Raw genomic sequence first — 24,940 nt, 5'->3', positions numbered from 1 at the left:
AGGTTTGTGTGAGGAGCAGGTGCTGAATTGCCCCTTCAGGAATTTCATCCTTTTACCGTGCTGGAGAAAGTGACTCAGATCAATGAGCTGGGAAGGTACCCAGCAGACATTTTTTCTGGGCTCTGTTCTAGTGCCTACTCGAGTAGCTTACCCTAAATGGAGGGGTTTCTCTAGAGGAGACAGATCACTTGCACCCCTCTCCTCCTCTTCCCATTCACTCTGTTCTCAAAAATAAGAGCTGGGGCACTTCCAGGAGACTTGGATTCAACTCCTTTGGACTAAAGCAGCCAAAAGGAGGCAAAGCAGTGATCTGGGTTGCCTTGCATGGAAGGACCCATCCCTCAAGGCACCTGAATCCAAGTGGTCATCAGTGGGAGCGTGTACAGGCTGGCACCTGGTGCAGAGGGGAACGCTTCAGTCCCAACCCTGCTTAAAGTTCCCTACAGACTGACCTGGGCAGCTCCAGGGGCGGTGCGAGGCAGATGGCTGTGAACCTTTGCATCCCTTTTCCCCCTTCGTGCCAACACAGAGGCTGGGCTCTTACCTGGCATTTGCAAATTTCCCTCGGATGGCTGCAATTCAGACGCTGCAGTATGTGCATCCAGCTGAGATCCTTCCTTCCGCGACATCAGCGAAGCCTGGTTTTCAGTTTGAGTGTTCATGCTAGTCAGACACTGTACAAAAAGGAAAGCAGAACTGCAATTTGTATTTGGCAAGCACCTAAATATCAAAGGACTGATAAGGGCGATAGCTGCTTGGGAGATAATATTGCAAATGACTTCCAGTTAAAAATGTTTTTAAATGAAAATGTACTGGGCTTTTAATAAAATACAAATAGTTAAAGAGAAAAAAAATGACTTGCAAGTTATATTCCAAAATACACCAACTGCACAGCAATTTTAAACTAACATTTGCTGTTACCTCCCCTGTACAACTTGAAGTTCTTTATCATCTCTCAGCCCCACAATCCTGCCAGTCCCACAGTAAAGCAAATCTTCAGTTGGCTTTGGGGAGGGGGGGGAAATCCACCAACCAAAACAAAACATGACTATCTAGTGTGTAAAGATGTTTTAAGTAATCTGAGCTGGCAACTTGAGACACTGGACTGTCATGCTTTCTCACCACATCATAGTGAAAAGTGGGTGAAGGCAGCAATCTTGAAGGCCATTGACTTCTTTGCAGTTATGCCTGGGCCAAATGTGTGTACAACAGCAGGCTGGCCAGGCACAGGTGATTGCAAAAGACTGGAGGAGTCCTGCGTTGCGTGAGGTGCCTATGCAGTTAACTGGCAACAACTGCTACGCTCTCCCTTCTCTAGCTGTGAGTTTTGTTTTCAGAGCAATAAGCACAGGGTCAACTTCTAACATTGCAGAAAAATAATGGCTTCTTTTCAGGTAAGCCTAATCTTGGCATTTAAAAGGGGATGGGGGGAAAGCAACAGAAGAAATCCTTTATGTACTTTCACATGCCAAGAGCCCTACTAACAGAGCTCAAATATTTAATATTAAAATATTTAAATTGGTCATTTACAGTTCTGAAGAATAACTCTCACATCCTACAAACTGCCTGGTGAAGTCACACGACATATTTGAAATGTTAAGTATTAATTCCCTGGAAATCTCCTCACTGAGTTCATATAAATCAAATATTGCCACGCTACATCTGCTTTTAAACACCTCTGGATAGCATAAGCAGATTTTGAGAAAGACTCAGGCAGTAGAAAGTGCTCTGGGCCCGAATTCACCATTGCCACATCTGACACATGGAAACACTGGCAGAACACATTTTTACGACATGGGTTAAATATTTCTGTGACCCCAACAAAAATTCTGTAGCACCATACTACTTAAAATCTATTCCATGCGCTGGCTGGTACACTTGGCAATCTTTGCAAGCGTATCGGCACGATGTATTGCCTTTAGGTAGCGCATTTTTTGCAGAAATCCATTCTCCCAAAATATCAATGTTAAAGCCAAATTAGGACCATTGAGACTGCATCCAGGTATTGTTGCCAGCGGCCCCCCTGCTTACTCAGAATTTATTCTCCCTGCTACAATTTCTTTGAAAATTATTCTTGTTTCCTTACACAGATAAAAAGCAAATGAAGATGAGAAAAATACTGCTCCTGAGATGCTTCAAAACACAAGCTTTGTTTCAAAACCTACTTATATACGCTAACAGAAACTAGCCTCAGCTGTCTGACACATTTTACAAAAATCAGGCAGGGAGAGCACACAGTCAGATAGTTAGGGATGTTCTTCAGACATCCTCAACAGGAGCGACTGGGCAGGAACAAGCTGCGTGCCTCCTGGCACAGGGCAGCAAACAAACCGCATGATCTACAGGCTAGGATGATCCTTGACACTCGAGGAAAGCAACTCTATGAGGATAATTCTGCAAAGATAGCTTCCTTTGTGTCATATATATCAACATAAATAACATAGCTGTGAGCGGACAGTCGCACCAAACTACAATACTGTACGCCAATGCCCAGGGCGATTAGGCGCACGCTGCTCTCAATCGCTGCAGTGAACAGGCGGCCAGGACCGCCCCTTCGCTACAGCCCAAAGTTGCTGTGCAAGTCTCTGCTGGGCAGGCATAAAATTCTGCTTTCGGTGGGCACTGCACACACTGCTTAGCTACAGGATGCACTCCCAAATTTCTACATTAAGGAAAGCAGTAAAGGTCTTTTCTCCCTTTCTCATAAGGGAATAAAGAATTGATAGATCTGAGAGCGTGACAGTCTCGCTAGAGGGCATCCAGTTACTAACGTGTAAGATGAGTGATGCTTATTTCCCTCCTCTGTGGCTTTTAATGACAACCGAAAGTAGGCTAACAAACACCAACACCATCCAGCTGGGGCTTGAAATACGTGGTTGGATACAGAATTATTTTTTTCTGAAAAAAGAACACAAGGCTTTTCACACAACTCAAGTGCAAAATGCTGTAATTATTAGTTGGTTGTTGAAAGCTAAACCCCCAAACCACACTTTCTGAAACTCCCACTCTGTATCAATAATTACAGACACGTTCTCAGGGGAGCAGAGAACTGAACTTGCCTTTCGCACAGTCCCCCTGAGTGCTCTGGCCACTACTCTATATTTTCTCTCTTTGGGAATATTGCTATCAAATGGAACCACTTCAAGCAGAGAGAGAGAGAGAGACAGACCCGCTGCAGGATGCTTCTGGCCCTCCCTTGGGATGTGGGAAAGCTGGGATCGTGGCCTTACTTCGAGTCAAGAGGAACAAGGATTTGAGAATTAGACTCTTGTCTCAAAGGTGAGTGCATTGGCCTTTAGGAGACTGTCTGCACTGAGATCTGTCTTATTCCAATGGCCTTGTGGGGTGGAGCATGACCAAGAAATACATTTTCAGGCAACTGCCTGGCCAGAGGTCAAAAGCATGATAGATGGACACCTGCCTTCACTTCAAGGCAGCTCAGAATATCAAGAGCTTGACAGCTCGTATCTACTGCTGGAAAAATACAGGGGGCCTGAGAGGAAGAGATGTGGAATTAGGGTGGAGCAAGACAGAGGACCTGCAAAGTTTGATGCTTCGAAACCCAATTTATACGTGCCCAATTCCTTAAGCAGCACAGAGAGAAAGAGGGTCTTAAAGTGATGATCCAAATCTCTCTGCTGAGCCAGGAGCCCAACAGAGGTGGCTCATAGCAAACCTGCTCCCATGCAGTGCAGCAAAACATGCACGAGCAGTTCAGACTTCAGCCCAAACGGTACCGACATGGCACCTACCTTTAAGAGCCTCAGCCCTTGATGATTTCAGGCGTCCACTGGAGTGGAGTTAAGGACCTAAAACTATAGCTCTTGACCTCTTTGGAGTTCTGACTGCCACTAATTACTAAACTTGAAATTGCTCAAGTCATTTTTTTGCTTGTCTGAATTAGATTTGATGCAGTGAATAAGAACAAAGCAAAGTTGTCAAACTTGAGCTGCAAACGTGCAAAAATCTGGGCAAAGCCGTAACAGTTTCATATGCATTTATTATTTCCCCCATGTTGGATGCATGTGCACGCACACACATCCTGTATACGCACATGCAAATCTCGCAGTCTTATTATTAGAGTTTCACATATTTTTGACATGCAAAAAGTAGAAGTGGGAGCACATGTTTAGAAGCTTCACTTGGAAAGAGGGTGGATTTGTTTTAACATTTTAATCCCAAATAGGATAGGATCTGTGTACCATGGAGTTATCATGGAGCAGAAGTCTAGCCCTTATTTCCCTGGAGTGAAAATCCCACTGGGCCAGCAAGGGCTGTGGGAACTGGCATGGGAACTGGCATGGGAACTCCCTGTACCAGGTTTGGGGTCTGCAACAAACTGGCGCAGTCTCAGCGAGCTGGCCCTTGTTCTCAAGGCCACTTTATTGCCTTTGAAAGCTTCTGAACAGTTCTAGTAGTGACATAAGTTTCGCTATAAAAAGCACCCCCCAACATTAAATAAAACAAAAAAAATAGGTTTCCATAGGAAACAGATGCAACAGCTAACCTAGCCTATTTCCAACATTATTTTCAAGCAATCTCTGCCCAAAAATGTAGCTTAGCACAAACAAAACCAGCAAAATTTACACATCCATGCTATTCTATGAAGTTCCTTCCTAGTATGGTTCCTTCTTCACCTGCCACTTCTCAATACCCTCGACAGAGAGAAAACAGATACATGCTTTCCTGTAAATTCTTTCAGACCTCCAAATGAGAAGTACCATGAAAGATCTAAACATCAAGAACGGATTGCAAACATTGCAGATCTGATTTACAAACACTAGAAGGGATTTCAGTACAAAAAAGTGACATTTATACCAACTTCTAAAAACATGGCATCAGATCATCTCAATTTCAGTTTTTAAAAGTCTGTGTTCCCCATGTTAAAACAAAAGCTAAGGTGGCGGGTCCAGCTGTTTCCTCTTTAGATAGCTTATGCCATGATCAGCCAAAGAAGAAATCCACACATCTTTTGAATGTTTTGTTTAGATCAGTCCATACGATGTAGTCAATTATGTGAGGTCGAAGCTGATTGCTGCAGAATAGCTCTTTTTGGAAAGGAAGGTATATAAATTTAACAAAATAGGGTTCCTCCTCCCCCCCCCCCCCCCGCACCCCCCGCCAAGTTAGCTAAATTCGTATGGGACCCATGTATTCATGAGGTCCAAAAAAATGGGTCACAGAGAACTATCGTTTTAATCTTAACAAAAATCCACCAAAAATCCACCAAACTCAAGATCTGGATTTCTTTTATTCATTCCATTTCTGATGAGGCATCCCTGCAACTTCGAGTAGGTAGGACTGGTGGTCCTGTTTAAATCAAATGTTAAAGCCCGTAATTTTTGAAGCGTGCCTCCCTGTCACTTACTATTGCCAAAGCTTTTCCAATTACTCAGTTCTTGATGCCTAATCAGTTACACGAAGAAACAGAAACCAGCTTTGCTTAAAACTCCACCAAATGAGCACAGTAAGCAAACACAAGATTTTTCTCAATTATGTCTTCAGTTCTAGTAGTCTCATCTCTTACTTGTGGAACAACAGTTACATTTTGCAGAAACAGAACGAGATTTTTTTCTAGATTAAAAAATCCATATCACTGGAGGTATGGTCTATCTAGAGCAGACCTATGCTTTTGTAAATAGCAGGTGAAACAGGTGCAAAAATTACAATTATTTTCTCTAAGCAGAAAATTACCATAGTTGAGACTAGTGTTTGGTAAACATATCCCTTACATAGCCATTTTTCAGCTTCCTCCTTCATATTAGGAAGTACTCAACAAAATGGCCGACAGGTTTGAATATTATTTCTGTTTGTGCTGCAAAATAAATAAATATTCTTTGTCAAATCCTGATAAACTAGGTCACTACCTGGGTGAAGTGAACACTTAGGATCCTTCTGCAGAAAACAATTTTATTACTGCTTACAGTATTAAAAATAGTAATATTACAAATCCAAGAGAAAATATGAGTTGAAAATGCTTATGCATGAAAATTAAAGGAGCTTTTCCCAGAAATGAAACAGCTCTTAGAAGGGGAGTGGGAAGAAACAAACATTCTTAGTCTTCCTAGTACCAAAACAAGATGCAATAGGTGTATTAAACAGGGTATTATTTATTACGTGGGGATTTTTGCGCAAAGATTCAGAATTCTCCTATCAAATGCCATGCAATACTATGACTCATCGAGTCAAGATCTAGGATGGTTCAATCCTGACCACCTCCTGCTAAGGGCTCAGCATCATCTATTCCCATTGCCTTCAGCGGGACTAAGCGGTGCTTAGCACTTTTGCAAAATTGGGCCCTAGACAATGAAGGCTTTAGGTACGGGCTTCCTATTTCCTGCAGTGGATTTGTGTAGGTGGCCTTGTTACCAGAAATCCATACTCCTACACAGCAACTTCTGACTGTGTTTCTGCAGAAATGACTATGATGAAAGGAATGAAATATTTTTAAAATAAAAATCATGTGTTTGTTTCTCCAAACCAGTTAGGGTATCTCCTGCTGGCGAGATCGATTTCTTCACCTCTTGTGTGGCAAAATTAAGAGCAGGGTGGAAAACAGAAGGATTAAGGTTTGCAAAGGCACCATGGCTGGGGCTGCTGCACACACTGAGAGGGGAGAGCCTGTCTGTACTGTCCCCTGGCCATCGCCAGCGGCTGAGTCACAGGCCCAGCCTGCAGAGCTTCTCGCTGCTGCGTTTCGCAGCCGTCCTCTGCCTCGCAGCCAGGAAAATCCCACATCCTCCCAGTGGGTGTAGGAAACGCAGCTACAGCCTCTGGATGCGTCGCCACCAAAAACAAAGGGGAGATTGTGGTGCGGGCGGTGTCTGCGGGCTCAGGGCCAGTGTCCCGGGACCTTGCTGACGGCGTCCCAGCTCCCGGGGCACAAGGAGCCCGCGGCCAGCGTTGCCTGCGTGCCTCCCCACAGCCCCACTGGTTTGCCAACCCCAGTGCTGTAAGGTACATGACCAGCGCTACCTCCCCGCATGGGGATCTGCCAGGGCCACCAGGAAACCACCTCTTCTGTCCCACCTCATCCCATCTCTCTGCTCTTTGGTGAGGGGGAGGTCGTACCTAGCCATTACTGGTCTTCCCTGTGGGCCATCCAGCCCAGACTGTTTGCCTTCGGGCGCAGGAGCTTACTGAAGTCACTAGTCTTGCCATGCTGTTGTGGCCAGCATAGCCCTGGTGGGCTCCAGTGAAGGTCACCAGAGATGCTCCTCTCACCACCCACCCATCTCAGCTCACTCTCAGCCATTCTCCATGAGCAGACGATTGCAGAGGTGGCTGCAATCAGCCAGGGCAGGTTCCATCTCTGAATTTGCCAATACCGGTCAAATACTGCCAACACTGCTTCAGACGATGGCGCTGCAAGCATACTGCTGGGAAAGCAACTGAAGACATGGCTCGCAGGTCCATATTGTTTCCTTCTATGAGCTCCCTGTGGCACTTGCCAAGCTCATGTTGAGGGTGGTGTTATTCCGAGAAGACCACAAGCATCCTAGGTCAGGCAGCCAGAGCCTGGCTCTCCTGTCTAAGGTTGAGTATTGCTCTTGGGAAAGAAAACACAGGGGCAGGCTGACATGGGTTTGCCCAGCTGTCTGGGCAATTGCTCCAGACAAAAGCTCTTTTGAGAAGCCGCTCCTGTAAAGTTGACAAGAAGAGACCTGTCATCCCCAAATGTGTGCTCACACACACAGGTGGCAGCAGAGCTGGCACCGGGAGGGATTGCTTTAGGAAAGCAGCCTAACAGACTCTGTTAGTCCTATGCAGTACAAGCCTTCCCACCCAAAGTCTCCAATGGCTCATAAGCCACTTAGCTTAGAACTGGCATCAGCTCGCCAGCCAACTGCACAACCCTAACACAATCCTTCTTTGCTAGCACCATGCTTCCTTGGAGGCTTCTCCTCCTCCTCCTTTTGCCTCCTTAGCAAAGCTGCTGCCCCTGCACCTCCAGCACTGTCCTCTCATTCTGTTTAGCCACCTGAACTTCTCCTAGGAAGATTAAGAAGCAAGACCATGCAGGAAATAAAGGAGAGAAAAATTCTCCTGGCATCCATTCCCTGTCACATTTGTTCCATGCTCATACTGACCAAAACAGGAAAGCACAGACAGAGGAAAATAGCTACATGTCAAGGAAAAACAAACCAGCCTTTCCTAACTCTTGTCTCGGCATGTATTCCTTTACTAGACCAAGTGCCTTTGACCCAGCCTGATGGGCAGACAAGACAGCCTGCCTTTGTAATCTATGCCAACAAGGCCCAACAAATACTTTACTGTGACCGGGTCACCACTTGGATGTTTTAACACTGGTGTTCAACACCAACATTTTCTTCTGAGGAGGCTCCACCATCAGCCTGGCTCAGGGAGGAGCGGGTTACGCCACAGGTTCCCCCTTCATTGGGTTCATCATATCCCCATCATATCAGGCAAACTATTTTACAGCAACGGCCAAGTAGTTGTTTACAGGTACTTCATGGCCACCACCTGGGACATTTCTAAATATCTAGAGCTGCATTCCGGGGGTGAATTTCCTTTTACAGGTTGGAGGTAGAATGAATTTATATCAATGAATAGCATGTGAGCTGCTGGCTCATTGTCCTGGAGTTCAAAAGTTTAAAGTGGTTTTTGAATACCACCTGAAAATGTAAAGGTGGCAGATAAGTTCCTTTTAACCTACAAAATAATTTGTTTTTAAGAGTGAAGCACTGATTCAAACTGAATCTAGGTATTTAATGGAAAATGGAGTCTAGGACAGTAATTTTTGTGGCATTGTTGCCATCCTGAAACTTTCGTAGTTCAAAAGGTGGCATAAGTCTTTGACAAAAATGAAATTGTTTGACACTTATTTCAGCAGTTTCCATTGAGAAATTGGCTTGTTCAAGGCACCGTCCCATTAAAAACATTACATCAACTTCAGTAGATTTTACCTGATAACACTCACTGAGTTCCTAGCAATTACCACTATTTATTATTTGCATATGAGATTTTTAGGGACTATCCAAGCAGAACAGTAATAGCCCCATGCCCTAGAAAGCTTTCAACCTCAGTGGAAGACACCTGATAACAGATAATACATAAGGCAGTACTGGCCAGAAATCCAAGGAACATTAACATCCTTCTGTTAGTCATTTCTTAGAAAAGGGGCATTTCCCAAAGCCATCTGAAGAAGACCGAAATTGGGATGCTTTGGAAATACCAAAAAACGTGCACTCTTAAATACGTAACAGGAGGGTGGCAGAGCCTTGGAGAACAGGTCAGTAAGAGGCAGAAGGGAACATACCGACAGCGAGTGGGAGATGATCGTGAGGCTGAGAATAGATCACAGCTCGCCTCGTATGGACAGGCATTTTACTTGCATCTAATACAGTAGAGCAGAGAGATATCACAGAAATTATTTAAGCAGAGAGGTAGGCTTGGAAAATTAGCTTTGCAGTTGCAGGCAAGGATTATGTGAAAGCCAAGAAGAATCCTGCAATAACAGAGATACAAGAATAAAGTTTAGCTCTGAATAAAACCTTTACGTTACTGAATACACACATCCAGATTTAAGCATTATCTGGATACAGAGTAGTCCCAGTCAAAGATGATACCCAAGTTGCAAGTCTGAGAGAGAAGCAAGATGCTGGGGCTTTAATAATCAAACAGCATGTACAGCCAGCTCTCAGTTGCCTGTGGGTGACTAATCCATGATGCAGATCAGCCGTTCTGCACGTGTGGAGACACTGGAGGAGTTCCAGAGCAGAGCCAGCAGATTCAGGCATGGGCCAAGCAAAGAAAGCCGTACAGATCTCTAGGTCTGCAGAGGTCCAAACTAAGTTTCTGTGCTTTTGGGCAGGGCCGTTCCTAAATTACCGACTTGCAGATTAGTTGTTGTGATATAAAAAAAAAACATTTGGGTGCTTTTGCCTGGGGCTGCTCAGAGGTTTGGGTTCCTGGGGCACTTGGGAAAGCGAGCAAAGGCTTTGCAACCACACGGAACCAGCGTGGATCTGGCAGCATGTCCGGTATGACACGCCTTGATGGACAGCAGAGCAATCTGTATGGAGACACCCAGGTAGCTGCCGCGGAGCCAACACACCAGGCAGGGGGAAGCTGAGCCAGGCGTGACCCATCTTGCTCCACCTCTCTGCAGACTGGCCAAGGTGGCCGTACGCTGCACACTCTGATATACCCTCTGCTATTTGGTTTTGTCACAACACAGACCTCCCAGCCCCTTCTCTACCTGTGGACTGCCGCACAAACATCAGACTAGTGGTAAATGCTAAGACGTGCTAGCTGTGCTGAGCTTGAGCAAGATACTGCCTTAATCATCCCTTGGACTAGAAGCAGCCAGCATGACAACTGACCTAGCAAGAATTTGCAGTGGCTATAACACCAGGGACTGAAGGTGCCCTCTTATTGCCTTGTGCTGGGTCACGTACTCCACCATGCTTCCTGTACCTTCCTGGGTTTAGCAGTGGGGAGCTGTCAGTAACCACAGCGCTATGACTAACATGAGACACTACGCCACGCTCATGAGAACCGTAAGATCCTTTTCTAAGCATGACAGCCTAGCAGGTGGGACAGGAAGGGCACGAATCTCCTTCTCTGCCTTGGGAAGCCCATGCAGCCTCCAGCAGGGAGCCTGAAAGAGGTGCAGACAGCAGCAACAACAATTCATACCTAATATACTAGGGTGTAAAACTTACAGCAAACTGCAGAGAAGTATCACATCAGGGAGTTATCGTGCCCTTTGCAAGGCAGAAAGGGGGGACATGAAATGGGGTTGCCGATTCCTCCTGCTTCCTCGGTCACGGTCACTTTGCTCACCTGATTGTTAAATTGTGACTGTGCACATATATCCCTGAACAGATCCACACTAACACGCAGCCAGCTTTGCTGTTGCTCCTGCAAAGCTCTTCCCCAGCACCAGATTACTCTTACTGTCTCTCTGCTAGCCTGCTACCATATGCACACCTAAAAGTTTCCTCATTGCCTTTGGCATAATGCTGTTCAATAATCATCCCTGCTCCCCAAAGCCATGCAATACACAGGCCTTGATGGGGTGCTGCTCGCTTCTCCTCACTCGGTGCTTGCTGTCCTGGCCAAAGCCAGCAGATCCCCTGCCTGTTCACATCGCTGCGCTCAGCTCACCCCCAGTGAGCCTGGCTCTTTTTGCACCTCCTCCTCCACCATCAGCTGCTTCACATCGCCTCTGCTACACATGGATTTGCACCAATTTCAAGAACCATGCTTTTCTTGTAAAGTAATACAAACTCTCTTGTAAAGTAATACAAAGGCACAGGGGGCTTTTTCACCTGTGTCCCTTACAATGCAAGATGACCAGCTATAACTACTACTAAACTGATGTTGCAGAAACCCCTGAGGCTGTTGCAGTACTTCAGCCAACTACTTGATTTAACTTGGTTTGAGATCAGCACAACCTGTGCGCACCCAGGCAAAACCCACTGCTTGCAGCTGCCTGCAGGACAAGCTGTACAGAAGGAAGAGCTGCAGCTGATTCTCAGCGTGTCCCCCCGGATTGCTAAAGAAAAGGATTTGGCAGTCATGCATGCAATGAGTAACGCAATAAGCTCTCGGTAAGAAAATCTGCATAAAAGAGTCCAAAGCAACCTCATCTAATACCTAGCCTTAGGCAAGAAATGGGTGAACTGAAGCACCTTTCCATGGCCAGATGGGCAGCCAAGCAAAGACAAGCCACCGAGGCCAGTGCTGAGCCGAGCAAGGCAGGATCCATAGCAGGACAGCCATTTCATGCAACACAAGGATGTCTGCATGACCCTGGGGGACTATGATCTAAGGCAGGTAATGGTGTTAATCTGAATTGACACCAGAATCATCTGTGTTTTTCAGTTTCCCCCTTCCTTATACACTTACTCTGCAGGAACAGGGGAACTATATACATGTCTAACCTTCATCTTTATGTTTGCTTGAACAAACAGAGCAGATAATGCTTGTTCTTCAGAGTCCATGCTCTTATAACACAATATTTACTTCAAGATGTACTTCCACATGCTCCCCTCATTCAAAACTGCCCAAAGGGAAAAGTCACAGTCATGGCCACTGGGTAGGAGTAGTTACAAAACATCTACACGATTTAGAAGCACAAGTTCTGCTTACCCTCAGTCTGACTCCTAACGGTCAATATCTCTGACATTCTTGCTAATTTCCTTTTTAAAGGTTAAAACTGAATCCTAAAGGAGATTCGGATGAATTTTTACCTTTAGCTGAAGAATAACACAACAGAGGATCATTTAAAGTCACAAACGAGAGGCATACACCAGAGAGTGATGGAGGAAGTTCCTCCAAAGCTTAAAGTGAAAGGAGGGAAACTGCCACAGTCACTTGAGCAAGTTCTGAATCCAGATCCCTTCCAACACCCGAAACTGACTGGCACAAAGGTATAAACCATTTTTAAACACATGATGTGTTGCACAATTTGGTCACAGGTGGCTGCTTGTTTTATGTGGCTGTGGAAATGCCTCTGAGGGATTATTTTTGGCAGATATTGATCTACTTTAACCAGATGGCTGGCATCTTCCCCCCTCCTCCCTGCTTTGTGTTAAGACAATCTCTTCCAGCAAGGCCTCTCTGGCCAGTCCCAGGGGAAGCCGCCAGCCATCTCTCAGAGCAAGGACCAGGACTGAAATTCTTGCTCATAGCTTCTCCTAAGATTATTTTACATAATTTCCCCATTTGTCCAGCTAGCCCTAGCTCCGCTCTGCTTCTCTTGGACAACTTACAAATCTGGAAAGGGCTCATCCCCTGTCTGGAAGCCAAGGGCTCCCCAACAGAGACCTCCCTCTGCCAGCCTGAAGGAGAAAAACTGCTTTCCTGCTAGCAAGGCAAGACATTGCCCTCTCCCATTCTATGAGCCAGGTAAAAACAGGGCTCAGCAGAGTTCAGTTGGGTGTAACTCGTTTTGGATATCTCCAGGGTAAGAGCAGAGGGTTGATCTATCTTAACTGCAAAATTACTAATTGCCAATACATTATCTGCCCACCTCATCCCAGGGATCTGTGAATCATTCACAAACCAATACCAGTTTCTGTAAATAACATTCATCCCCATTTTTTCCCCTCCAGAAGCCATTTTCCTGGGAATGGATTACAAACAGTTCCCTTCGGTCACTCAGTCCTTGTGTTTACAATGACTAGTGATGGTTGGCTATGCCACATGCTATCATTTCTTACTCTTCAGCTGAGTGACAAGCTTTCTGGTCAGGAGACCGAAACACCAAATGGGAGCTAATGAATACTACATCCTCCGTGGCTTCAGAGATACGATAATTCATGTGAAAATTCATGTTAATTCAGATATGCCCAAGCCAAAGCACAGGGAGAAAGTATGTTTTTCTGAAACTAACAGCAGCCATACGACTTCAGGGATTGGCTTTTGATCTGGCAGCAAGCAGAGGTATGGTACTATTCAACTCGTTTCTTGAGCATCTCCAACGACACGCACGCTTTATTCATTTATAAGAAGCTGACAGCTTCACTCATGTGCAATAAAAGGCTTATCTTCACATATTAAAGGAAAGGGACAGGGAGCGGGCTTTCGGTTAGAGTATCGTTAAAGACTGAGCATAAAACTCCACACAATCCTCTGATCTGTTGGCTCAGACCAGCAACGGACACTTCTGTGGTAAACTGGTATCAGTTGTCAAGCTTTCCATTTGACCTTTTAAACACTGCCACGCAGCTTCGGTCCTTTTGCAGCCCGAGGTCTGACGTTAGTGACTCAGTAGCTCATCGGCTACCGAGTAAAATCCACAGGCATACAGGACAATGTGGTTTTCAGTGATAATTTTCCATCAATGCTCTTTACTTCCTTTCTAATTTAAGTCAGTCTCTCACTACTAATGATCAAAAGATGGAAGCACTTGATAATTCCTTCTACAGCAGACCAAACAAGGTATGTTAATTACAATATGAAAATCACAGTGCTAAAATGAGGCATATCACACCATCTTATGGCTGCATGCCCTTCCTCTATTAGTTTTTTTTTTAATTGTTCTCAATGCTTTTTTTAAATAAACTTTTGCTGATACTTAGTGGCTGATAAAACAATGATTTGTAGAACTGCTTATGAATGGCTGATTTATTTATATGACATCATAGCACTTGCTGTCATATGCAACTTCCATGGCATAACTGAGAATGCAATAGATGAGGAAAACCAGGATCCTGTTGGTTATATGCAGCTTGCACCACTTGCACAATTTGGTCACAGGTGGCTGCTTGTTTTATGTCACTGTGGAAATGCATCTGAGGGATTATTTTTGGCAGATATTGATCTATTTTAATCAAAGGACTGTAGTGGTTCAGAAATGCTTTTGTACATAGAAACCCCGTGAAACTGTTTCAAGCACCTTCTCTTCATCTCTATCTTTTAAAACCAAGATGTGTTCTGGTACAAAACCATGGGAAGATGGAGGAAAACAGAGATTAGTAGTGAGAGATTTATGCAGAAAAAGAGGTTTTTAAGAGAAGACTGTACAGGCATACACCACAACTCTGCCTGTGGCTCTGCTGTGAATTAGGTTAGTCCTTCCACATCAGACAGCTTGTTAAGAAAAATCCAGGTACAGAGGAGAACAGCTTCAACGTGAGCAGAATCTGTCTGGTTCATTACAAAGGCATTTCTATAGCAACACTGGGTGATGTACCTGGAGGTTTTGGTTTTTGCAATGGATGAAAGCCATGCACGCACAATTTTTTCCTGCCTTCAAAGAGGACAACTCTTGTTTCAGAGCTCCCAGACCTAGGAGGACTCTGAGGTCAGCGCAATGTCTCAGATTTTACTTTGGCCAGTTCAAAGGACCCCAAAATGAAATTTCTAAGACTCTTTGACAGGAATGGCAGAAGTTGAACAATATAATTAAAAATGGGGGAAGAGCTGGGAGAAGTTGGAGATTTTGGAACAGGCCCTGTGAAGAGCATGGGTGAAAAAGTATAGGATTTCCATAACATACTTCCCACTTTGACAGATCTCATTATGCTATGATTCAATATCATAGGTTTTACGCAAGAGAATGCCATTTCACTTTTGGAATAAAACTGGAATCTCAAGCAAATTTCTGAATCCAACAGTGACATGACTAATTAATCTCCTGTCTTCAACAGAGTCAACAGCTCTTTGGAGGCACAGAAAATTGCCAGGAAAAGGTAGTACACTTGCAAAGCCAAACTTTCATAGTTAAGAAGAGCAATAGCTATATTTGCTTGCTCAACCTTAGTTCAGTCTGTTGCTGAGCTCCATTATTAGTTTTTAATTACATGACCTTGCAGATTTTTCCATAGGATTCTTGCTACTGACAGAAAAAATACTCAATTAATTGATCTTTCTTATTCTTCACATTATTTTGTACACCATGTAAATCCAGCATAAGTCCTTGTAAAAAAAAAAAAAAAATCCACATTCTTTGATGTGGTATACTCATCTAAAACTCCTCGTTCCTTACAAACACAAACATGTTTACTTTCAAACAGCTGAAAAGCAACATTGCACCGTTTCCCTACTTTACTCATAACAAGAAGCCCAAGGAGAAAGTACAGGCAATACAATCAAGAAAATCAGTGAATTTCACATGTTGAGAGCCTAATCTTTGTGAGTATTTAGTATTTTGTGCCAATACCTAACATGAGGCACAACTTCCTGACAGCTGCTAGCGCTCACCTTCTCATCGAGGCCCCAGGGATTCTGAGTTGAGCATCTAGAAAATGCACAAATTCTGGCTCTGCACTGCAAAAATCTCAGTCTTTTCAGCTTGCTAGGCATTGCACGCAGCCAGTGAGGTGAAGGCTAGGAGCCTAGATAGGCAAAATGGCTTCTATAAATGCCTTGTTAGGGGACGTCAGTGGAGGATAATCAAATCAGGGGCAGGATTAATTGCTGGGATGAGGGACAGGTGAGAGGACACAGCCTGACTTCAGGTGTGGTAATGTAGGGAGCCACTGAAAGCTCCACACCATCAAACCGACAAATATCCCCTACCCAGAGGCCAAAAAATTAACACTGTACTGTCTTATGCACACACACAGATAAAAGGCATCAACTGAGTGTTATATAGATTAAAAAAAAAAATCCCCCTCCCCACTCTTTTGAGGGAGTCTGACTCATGGTTTTCAAACTTTTGGGGACTTGTAAAGGCTTTTCTCAAAGTGCAAGCCATAGCCACAGCCTTAAAAAGCAAAGGTGGGTGGAAAGGACATAAACACACCATTGTCGTGCAGAAAGGAGTTGTAAAGTTGTCAGGGAATTTCTTAACTTTGAACACAGAATTTTGAACTCTGAACAGGCTTCTACCACCACGTCTTTTGAGGCAAGGTAAAAGTTGATTTATTTGATTTCTAACAGTTAAAACAAAAGGGAAGCCTGCATCCCCCACTCAGAAATCAGGTGGACGCCTGCTCTCCGTGGCCAGGGTAGCTGGGATATGGACAGCCCCAGCACTGGCCTCTGTCCCTTGAGATAGTGTCTGACTTGAAAGCCCAAAGGTTTTCACCCTCCGTGTGGACCTGCCTCGGGAGGGATGGACACACCGCTCTGCCTTGCCATGCCACCCCTGCCCCACAGCACAGATGCCTCCTGTCCTCTTCTGGTCACACCACCCCAGAGCCCTGCCAGCTCCCTCGCCTGTCCAGCCCCCCCTTGCCTAACCCAACATGTCTCTCCTTCAGCCTTCTCCCTCTCAGGATCTGTATTCCTCTAACACCACCACTTTCTCTGTTAGGGAAATCAAGGAAAAGGTTAGTACAGGGATATCAGGAGAAAGTCTTAATTTCCATCCTGAAGGCACAGCTGGCTTCCCCTGATCAGGAAGCGCTTGTTGGCCATGCTACCTTCAGCCACAGCATCCTCAGGGGCAGGTGCTTTGGGCAATTTCGCTGTTAACCTCTAGAAAGACCCCACCAGCAAGATGCTCAGGGTTTGTTACCTGGCTTCATTTGAGGAAGGTGTTTTTGTGACACTGGTATGGGTGTGCAGACAAGCATGACAACGTTGTTCCAGAGGTTGGAACTGTTAGAGGCTCTCAGTGAAAGAGCTGTAACGATTAAAATACATATATAAATATAAAATACATATATATATATTCTTATTCTCGGAAATTGATCAATTATTGCAAGTGCAGTTTAATAATAGTGATAATCACTCTGCTGCCTGACATAAAAACTTCTGCCAGCATGAGCGGCAAACAAAGTGCTGGGCAGAAGTAACGGTGGGCATTTCAACCTGCGCTGGCTGCAATCCACACTCCAGAGCAACACACCCAAAAAAATCGCATGCCTCTTCTTCCCCCAAAAGCAAACCCCTTACTTTTTTGTTTAGAGTAATTCACTCCAAAGCAGGCATAAGGCTTTGAGGAAAAATATTCCCTGAGGATGATGCCAGGTTTTCTCAGGTGGTCTTTGACTATTAACTCCTTTCATTTGATAGGATATAAGCCCTCAGCTGCACATCTTCCATGTCATGCAAATTTCAGGAACTCTGAAGCCCAACATTGCAAATTTTAATTTAGAGGAATCAAGGACAGTCTTTTTAAGCAGTAAAGTACCTGATCTGTAGCTGGAGACTTCTGAGTTTATATCTTGTACTGATATTCTTTATTTTCTTTTCATATCATCTTTTTCAGTGTGATATCATGCATTCCTTTTAGCAATCTTTCCCTTGAAAAAGCAAGTGTCTTCTGGTTTCTGCAAAACTTCATTCCAGTAACACGTGTGCTTATGACCTGTGTATGTTTTTAATCTAAACTAATCCTTAAAAATTATGTTCCTATCCTAATGAATGCATTGCTCTTTTCTTTCTAATTTTATTTGCTTTGGCAAAGGTTATATGTGGTTGATCAGATATGTAGTAAACAAATGGTACTGTCAGTCTCAGTTCAGTTCTGAGTAAGAGAAGCCCCCACAAGCCAACAGAAGTACTAATGCACAGGCGGAACCAGCGGTTAGGCTAAATTTTTTTTTATTTTAAGAAGCCTCTTTGCAGACCTCTTTGCTTCCTATACCAAAGAAATGCAGAACTGCAGATATGGGCTTTTGTCTTCAAGCCATTGACAGAGGCAAATGGTTTAATCATTATTTTTTTCCCTCGCACAGCTATCATTTCAGTACTGACATTTGCATTTTTATGGATGAGTAATTCGGAGGGAGAATGCACACTAAAAAGGTAAGACTACAGAATAGTGTCTGTTTAGTTTTGGAAGACTAGCTCTTGTTTAAGCTGATGTTCCTGCTATGTGTTTCTAAGGGTAGAATCTGGATCTGCTGAAGAGCAGATCTTTCTGAATAACTCCATGTGCAGGCAGGTGTATTCTGGATTAAGAGTGATGGGTCCCCATATAGTTTATCCGTTTTTATTCTTTCTTGGGTAGGTTGCCAAAAGAGAAAAAGAAGATCTTGAAGAAGTTCTTCTAAATATTGAACTTCTAGGATGTATAGACAGACTTTGCCTAGCAGGGCAATTCTTTCTGCATATTTCTGATAGGAAAAATAGTTCATAGTCTCCTGTAAGTTTTTCTTTTCCTAATGTAACTTTGTCCAGATTAAGTATTAGACATTGCTCTGCCTCTCACATGCCCTTTCAGCAAAGCATTTTCCCTTTCATTATTCAATCAGACAAGGATTATGTTTGGGAAACTGCAAGGTTGTACCTAAAGATACATCCAAATTAAAGACCAACTTTGACCAACGCTTCAACGTATGGACTGAGTCCTATAACACCCCTCCGCAACCAGTAATTTCAAAGATACTGCTCCTCCTGGTAAGAGCTATACCTTCTGCTCTTGGCTTTCCTTGGCTTACCTCTGAAAAAATAAGTATTCTTATTTGGAGCTGACTAACTCAAAGTGAAATTCTAGTGCAGATTAGGCAGGGTCTAGTTTTCCTATAAGCTAGCACCCAGAATTAGAGTCTTTGGGGTGGTGTATTTATAATAACACCAATAAAAGCAAATGGTTGTATAGTATTTTCATGCTTCATGACTCCCGATTGATACAAATATGCAGCCAGACTCTGTGCAACACCAAACAGTAGAAATACACAGCCAAAACCCGTCTGACATCCTTAGCTGCTCGCACAAGTCCCCTGACAGTGCTAAGCACCCGGGACCTGTATGCCACTCCCAGACATTAAGCATGAACCCTGTCTCAAGCCTTTGCACCCTGCTGCAGCTAACATAAGGAAATCTGCTTTGGCTCCTCTGAAGTAAAGCTAAAATAAAGCCAGACAGATGATTCTTTGGCTGCAGATACGCTAAAAGAAATCACTGAAAAGTCCGAGGGCAACCTCAATCCACGCTGTGGCTGTGGCCTGCAGCAGTCACTACAAATGCTGTGGTGTGCCACGAATTCCCCCTGCTCTGCTGCCCTGCTGCAGACTTGTGCTGCAGTGTATTTATTCTCCGCAACCCTGGTCGCCCCGGGACGGTAACACTGAGAACAAAACTATCCTGAATCATCTCCAGCTGCTTTTGCAGCTCGTCGATTGCCACTGGGCAATTCCACTACTGCTTAGAAAGAGCATCCTATGAAATGACAGTCGAAGCAAAGGCGAATGGCCACCCTGTACGTGCCTGAATATTTCTGCGTGGTGGAGTACTCCCTAAAGGGCAAATTTTTCCATTTGTAAGAACAAGAATTCTGCTCTTCTTATTCTAGGTCACTTGTGGAACCACACAGATAACAGATCTCAACAAAATGTCACTAATGATAAAGTCCGGGGTTTTCAGAACTGTGTTTCTGAAGGTAGGCACTTTACTTAGGCGTCTAAATGGAGCGGGCAATTTTCACACACAATTTCCAAGACTTACTTTTGAAAGCACTGGCTCAAATACCACCATCATACTTGGATATTCAAAAGTTCAGCAGGCTGGTCTGGGTGTTGCACCAGGGAAAGGAAAAGTGCAGCGGTCAGTTTAAACACTGATCTGCTGAATAGGATGGGACCAGCCACACCACCCCGTGCACCACAAACATTGCTATTTTCTGACGGACTGTGACCGCACAGGACTGAGTCACCTAATTTGTAGCTGCCAGTGCAATGCAGCCAGCTCGCAGGCCGGCAACATCAGCTTGGCTTTTATCCCAAAGCATACTTCTCTGCTCCCTGCTCCACTGAAATTTTTGTTGCAGCTGAACAGCTTGCAAATCAGAAGGCCTAAACATGCGTAACGTACCACATGCAAAGGAAGATTTTGCAAAAGGTAGGGCTAATCGTTGGCTGCACCGTAGCTTCTGGAGCTTGGCACCTGAATGGTGCTTCCCCACAATCTTCTCTGTGGTTCAAAAGCCATACCCGGGGGAAAACTCAACAGTCACTATTTTCAGCAGCCAGTTGGTAAAATAATTGCTTTTGGCTGAAAAAAATTAAATATCACTGAGCCATAATCAAAATATTGTTTTGTTTTTAAAGAACACTTTAGCTTCAAGGCCACTGAGTCCATCTCTGACCATGCTGAGATGGTAGCCGTGCTGTGTCTCGACATGCAGGGGGAAAAAAACATAGACTTGTTTCCGCTTTTCTCTGTTCTCACCTGAATGACTGGATCAAGGTTAAACAACCGCAGACAGAAGGAAAAAAGATCACTGAACAGAAGTGGAAATGTGAAATACGTAAAATGATATTACTTTTTTTTTTGTCGTCAGAAGTGCTCAGGGGTTGTGGCCAACAAGGCAAGAACAGACAGGCAGTCTGCAGAACGGGAGATTTCTGACGGTGAAGTCCTATTGGGGTTTTTTGGGACAGTTACATATAAGACACCAAAGGAATGGCTCAGAACTATTATCCCCACCTACAGTGTTTCTTTTCCTTTACATTTACGGTAACAATGTTTGGGCAACAGCTTGGTTTTTTCAGTTCCCACTTACTATTCATTGTGAAACTTGGTAAGATTGGCCATGTTATAATGTTACTCCATGAGTATGTGGATAAAGTAATTTTTCTTCAACAGTTTTTTGCTGTATTTATGAACCTATCCCATTGTTTGGGTCATTCCTTAGGGCATATAACATGGCTGGCGTTGGTCTGGCATAAACCTTCTACCATCCCTCTCATTTTTATTACTGTGTATACAAAACACACGCAAATGTTTTCTGATAGTTTGTCCAACCGCTTAAACACCAAGTACCAAAACTAATCGCAGAAATTTTTGTCATTGCTACAGCAAGTGACTTAGGCATGATTTGGAGCAATGGGCAGATCTGTAAGAACAAATACTAAAGTAAAACTCCATGTAATATGAACAGCAAAAGCATGGCAAGCTACAAAGATCAAGTTACAAATTTAAGTACTCCAAAGTTCTTAGTGGAAGTAATTAGTCTGAAATCAAAGTTTCTACCCTAAGCCTGATTATGTGTGCAAAGGAAAGGGATTCATGTGGTTATGCTACAGAACAGGGAACCTTTCCAAACTGTATGGTGAGTGCTGCTATTCCTTTTACTTGGTATGTGTAAAATTCTTTATTTTAGGTTACTAGGCCTTAAATTCACAGAAATGTAAATTTAAATTAACTTCACATGCATTGACGTTAAGTAGCTTTATTTAATTCAATTGAGAACTGCAGGGAATATCTGAGTCCTATTCTGCTTAGTGAAGCTTAACTTTCTACAACGGCAACCAAGTAAAAACCCTTCTTATGCCATTTCCAGTTGCAGAAATAATACCTAAGCAAACACTATTGACAAAGTGTTCAGGAAGCAAACATTTGCAGTAGATAGACAATATCATTTTAAAGGCCATCTTGAATGGGAACCTTTGATGTCTGTCAAGTTTTTCAGTATCTGAGAATTACCTGCCGCTGGAAAACTCTCAGGTGGCTGAATGCTGCTTTGGTAGACAAGTTTGTCTTTGCCCAGAATTAAGGCCAAATCTACAAAACATCTGTCTATATATTGAGGTGCAAATTTTATCCTCAGAAATTCAAATCTGTGAGCAAATTGGTGTTAGAATAAAAGTATACCGCTATTTATGTATGGGATTGCAAAATGTAAGGCAAAGCAGTAGAAGTGACAGAAGATCAGCCTACATTTTTGCATTTCACTTCATTAAAACAAGGTATCTTTAAATCCCTTATTATGCTGCCTTGTTCGTTAACAGTTCTTTTTAAAACACTGCCTTATTGCCGTTTACGTGCTTAATATTCTTACAACATTCAGGTTTGGTCGTATCTTATTCACCATTTGATGTTAAAGGGGTACATTTCTAAGCAAAAGAAACTACCTGGGCACCCATGAAAAGGATGTGTGAATGTCCCCATGTTCCCTTTAGCCACAAAGCAGCCCAAGTTTGCACACTGATGTTTGTGTTTCGAAAACACTGACAGTGAGCAAATTGACACCAGTATATGCCCAGGTGCGAGCGTCTGTGACCACAAACCCCAGCGGGGTTTCTGAAGGTGCAGGTTTTGACACTTGTAGACACAGAGTTGTTTACTAACAGTTTCTGGATATTCCCAGGTTTCCTGTCACTGAGGAAAGGGGCACCGACGTGCACGTGAAAGGAACTGCTAGCACCCTGGTAGAAACTGCCGTAGTCATGTTGCTGTAGCTGTGGTGACCTATGGGTATAAGCGAATCCAGGTTTGTAAAGGGAAGCTGTATCTTGTCAGCCTGACTGAAGCTGGGTGGAAGCCTCTATCGGATCTCCCCCTAGTTCTTGTCAGGCTGAATAATTCTTGATGCTCTTGCTGGTTTTGAACTCCCCGCAACTCCAATCCGAGAGCAAGTTCCCCAGAACAAAGCACAGTAGTTCTCTCTTGTGTGTGACAAATCTTATACACCAGTTTTGCTGCCCTACAGTGTAGTAAATACTACACTAAATCTAAAATTTGCTGTCTAAGCTCATCTTAGCATCTTTTTTTCTGGGCTCTGTTGCCCATCGCTGAGTAGTCATGCCATTATATAACAGTGCTTTGAAAAAATCACTCCACCGGTAGCACAAAGACATTTGGCTTAGACCACCACTAAGTACTGGCACAGCAGACAGACGTACAAAATTGCTTGGAAAGCTGAAGTTTGAAAACGTGGCTGCAGTATTTGGAGAACGGTCATAGCTGATACTAAGATTCAATACCAGCAACTACCCAAACAGAAATAGTGCCTTTCCTGGGAAGCCGGAGGTGGCAGTTCCAAGACAGAAATGTCGGCTTTGACACAGCCTTTCTCAGCAAGCCAGATTGCCCATCTGATACACCAACCTCAGCCATCGCCGCAAGAGAACTGACTGACATGGCACCGAAGGAACACATGCAGTATAATTCAAGATGTTTAACGCATTATTATGCCTCACTAGGCTTTACCAATTCAGCATTAGCTAAGTATGAAAATGGTCACAGCAGATCTAACCAGACATCCAATCCTTTAAGAGCTGGCAAAGAGCAGAGAGGAAGACGACGACAGCAAGCACTCGCCAGCTGAGAAACAGTACCTTGGTGCGCTGCTGAAGCTACCCAACTCATTTAGCACTGAATAGAACCAGGAGCGTTCACGCACCCAGCTATCACAGCTCAGCTAAGTGTTGTAACTGCAAACACTCGCCTGACTGTGCTGCACTTCTTCATTGCAAAACTAGGATATCTGTGAAGCACCAAACAACATCCAGTATTTTGTCTTCCCAACAGTCCCGACTTTCTCTGGAAGTAACTTACGTCCTTTGCAAGCTGACCATGCTCTGAGCAATGCTCACAATTAAAATTCACTTTCTTACACTTAAGCCCAGCAAAAGCATTTGGACGAGCATTACATTCTGAAGTGGGACCAAGACTTCCATTTCTTCCCCTAAGAAATAGTTGTTTACTAGTGTGACATCTCACAGAATACACCAAAGGCATGAAAAATATATATCTTACTTTCTCTCTGTGATATATTCAGCTTGAACTTCAGTAATGGATGAGGGATTTTCATTTTTCCCCACATGAATGGGGAAATGTCTTGGAAAAGCATAGGACGAATGTCTTGGGAAAGCAAATTCCCCAGAACAAAGCACACTAGTTAACTCATATGAAGTAATTTCTAAATAAATCATAAACAAATCATGTCTACCACTTTTGCTACCTTACAGTAAATCTGGTTGATAGGTACGTCAAAAGTAGCTCTAATAAAGTGTGTAGATTGTGAAAATTCGGTTAAGAGGCAGTTTGATTGGTTGGCAATCCTAACAAAGTCTATCTGGGGAAACTGCCAACGTGCATGGTCTATGTGCACATGCAGATCTTTGTACAGCATTGCTGCCGTTGTGCCTCTGCCAACAGGGAAAGCGTCCTGTCAGCAGCAGCGCTTCTGGCCACACTCCGCGCTCCTCTTCATATTTTCCCCTCCCACCAGCTTTGCAAGTATTAATCAAAAGTAATTCATAAAAAGCTTTCACCATGCAGCAGTTTGATTTCTACTCCAGACAGCCCTCAGCAAAGAAGAGTCACAGAGCTGGGCCATTTGACCTCCTGCACCCTTTTTTCTTCAGCTCACAGCACGCATGTCAGCACTGCCATGAATATCACACCTCGTTTGTGATAGGGCTTTGTGGCAGTTCTCACTTCACTAACTTTTGTCACCTTCTTAATCCCACTTCCTCCTCTAGTCACCCGCTGCCGCACTGACCTGCAGGAGCCAGGGGCTGGCAGAGGAGCTGCCTGCTGTGCTCGGGGTCGAGTCTGCAGGAACGCTGCTGCGGCGGGGCTCAGGAGGAGGCATGTGCCGCTTCTCAGCTCCTTTGCTCTCGCCTGTGTAGCAACGCTTGGTTACTTCACAGTCTTTTCTGGAATAATTTTGAAAAAAGCCTGTTGGGAAATGCAAAATAAACAGTATTTCAATGCTGCACCTAAAGTTGTTTATTTAAATCCAGTGCAATTTGTTGTGAGCTTCAGGAGCTTCCCTTACCCTCCCTGACCAATCCTCAAAACACACCCAATCCCCCCAGTCCCCAAAAGAGCTGCTGGGCCT

General features: G+C 44.0%; 1 protein-coding gene across 1 annotated transcript in view; it reads right to left on the bottom strand.

Moving 5' to 3' along the window:
- The window catches only part of BBS12 (Bardet-Biedl syndrome 12), a gene marked incomplete at its 3' end in the record, with an annotated part of 37,532 nt that extends 12,921 nt beyond the window's left edge, over positions 1-24,611 (bottom strand). The window contains exons 1-2 of the mRNA XM_082315288.1: positions 24,599-24,611; positions 545-674 (exon numbers count right to left, since the gene is read on the bottom strand). Of these exons, the coding sequence (XP_082171414.1) occupies positions 545-662 (118 nt within the window). The 5' untranslated portion in view covers positions 663-674; positions 24,599-24,611. The remainder of the gene's footprint in view (positions 1-544; positions 675-24,598) is intronic.
- Between the last annotated feature and the right edge of the window lie 329 nt (positions 24,612-24,940).

Source organism: Platalea leucorodia (assembly GCF_965183815.1).
Source record: "Platalea leucorodia genome assembly, chromosome: 6".
Taxonomy (NCBI): domain Eukaryota; kingdom Metazoa; phylum Chordata; class Aves; order Pelecaniformes; family Threskiornithidae; genus Platalea; species Platalea leucorodia.
The sequence above is the reverse complement of the archived record's forward strand: the minus strand, read 5'-3'. Positions and strand labels throughout refer to the sequence as shown.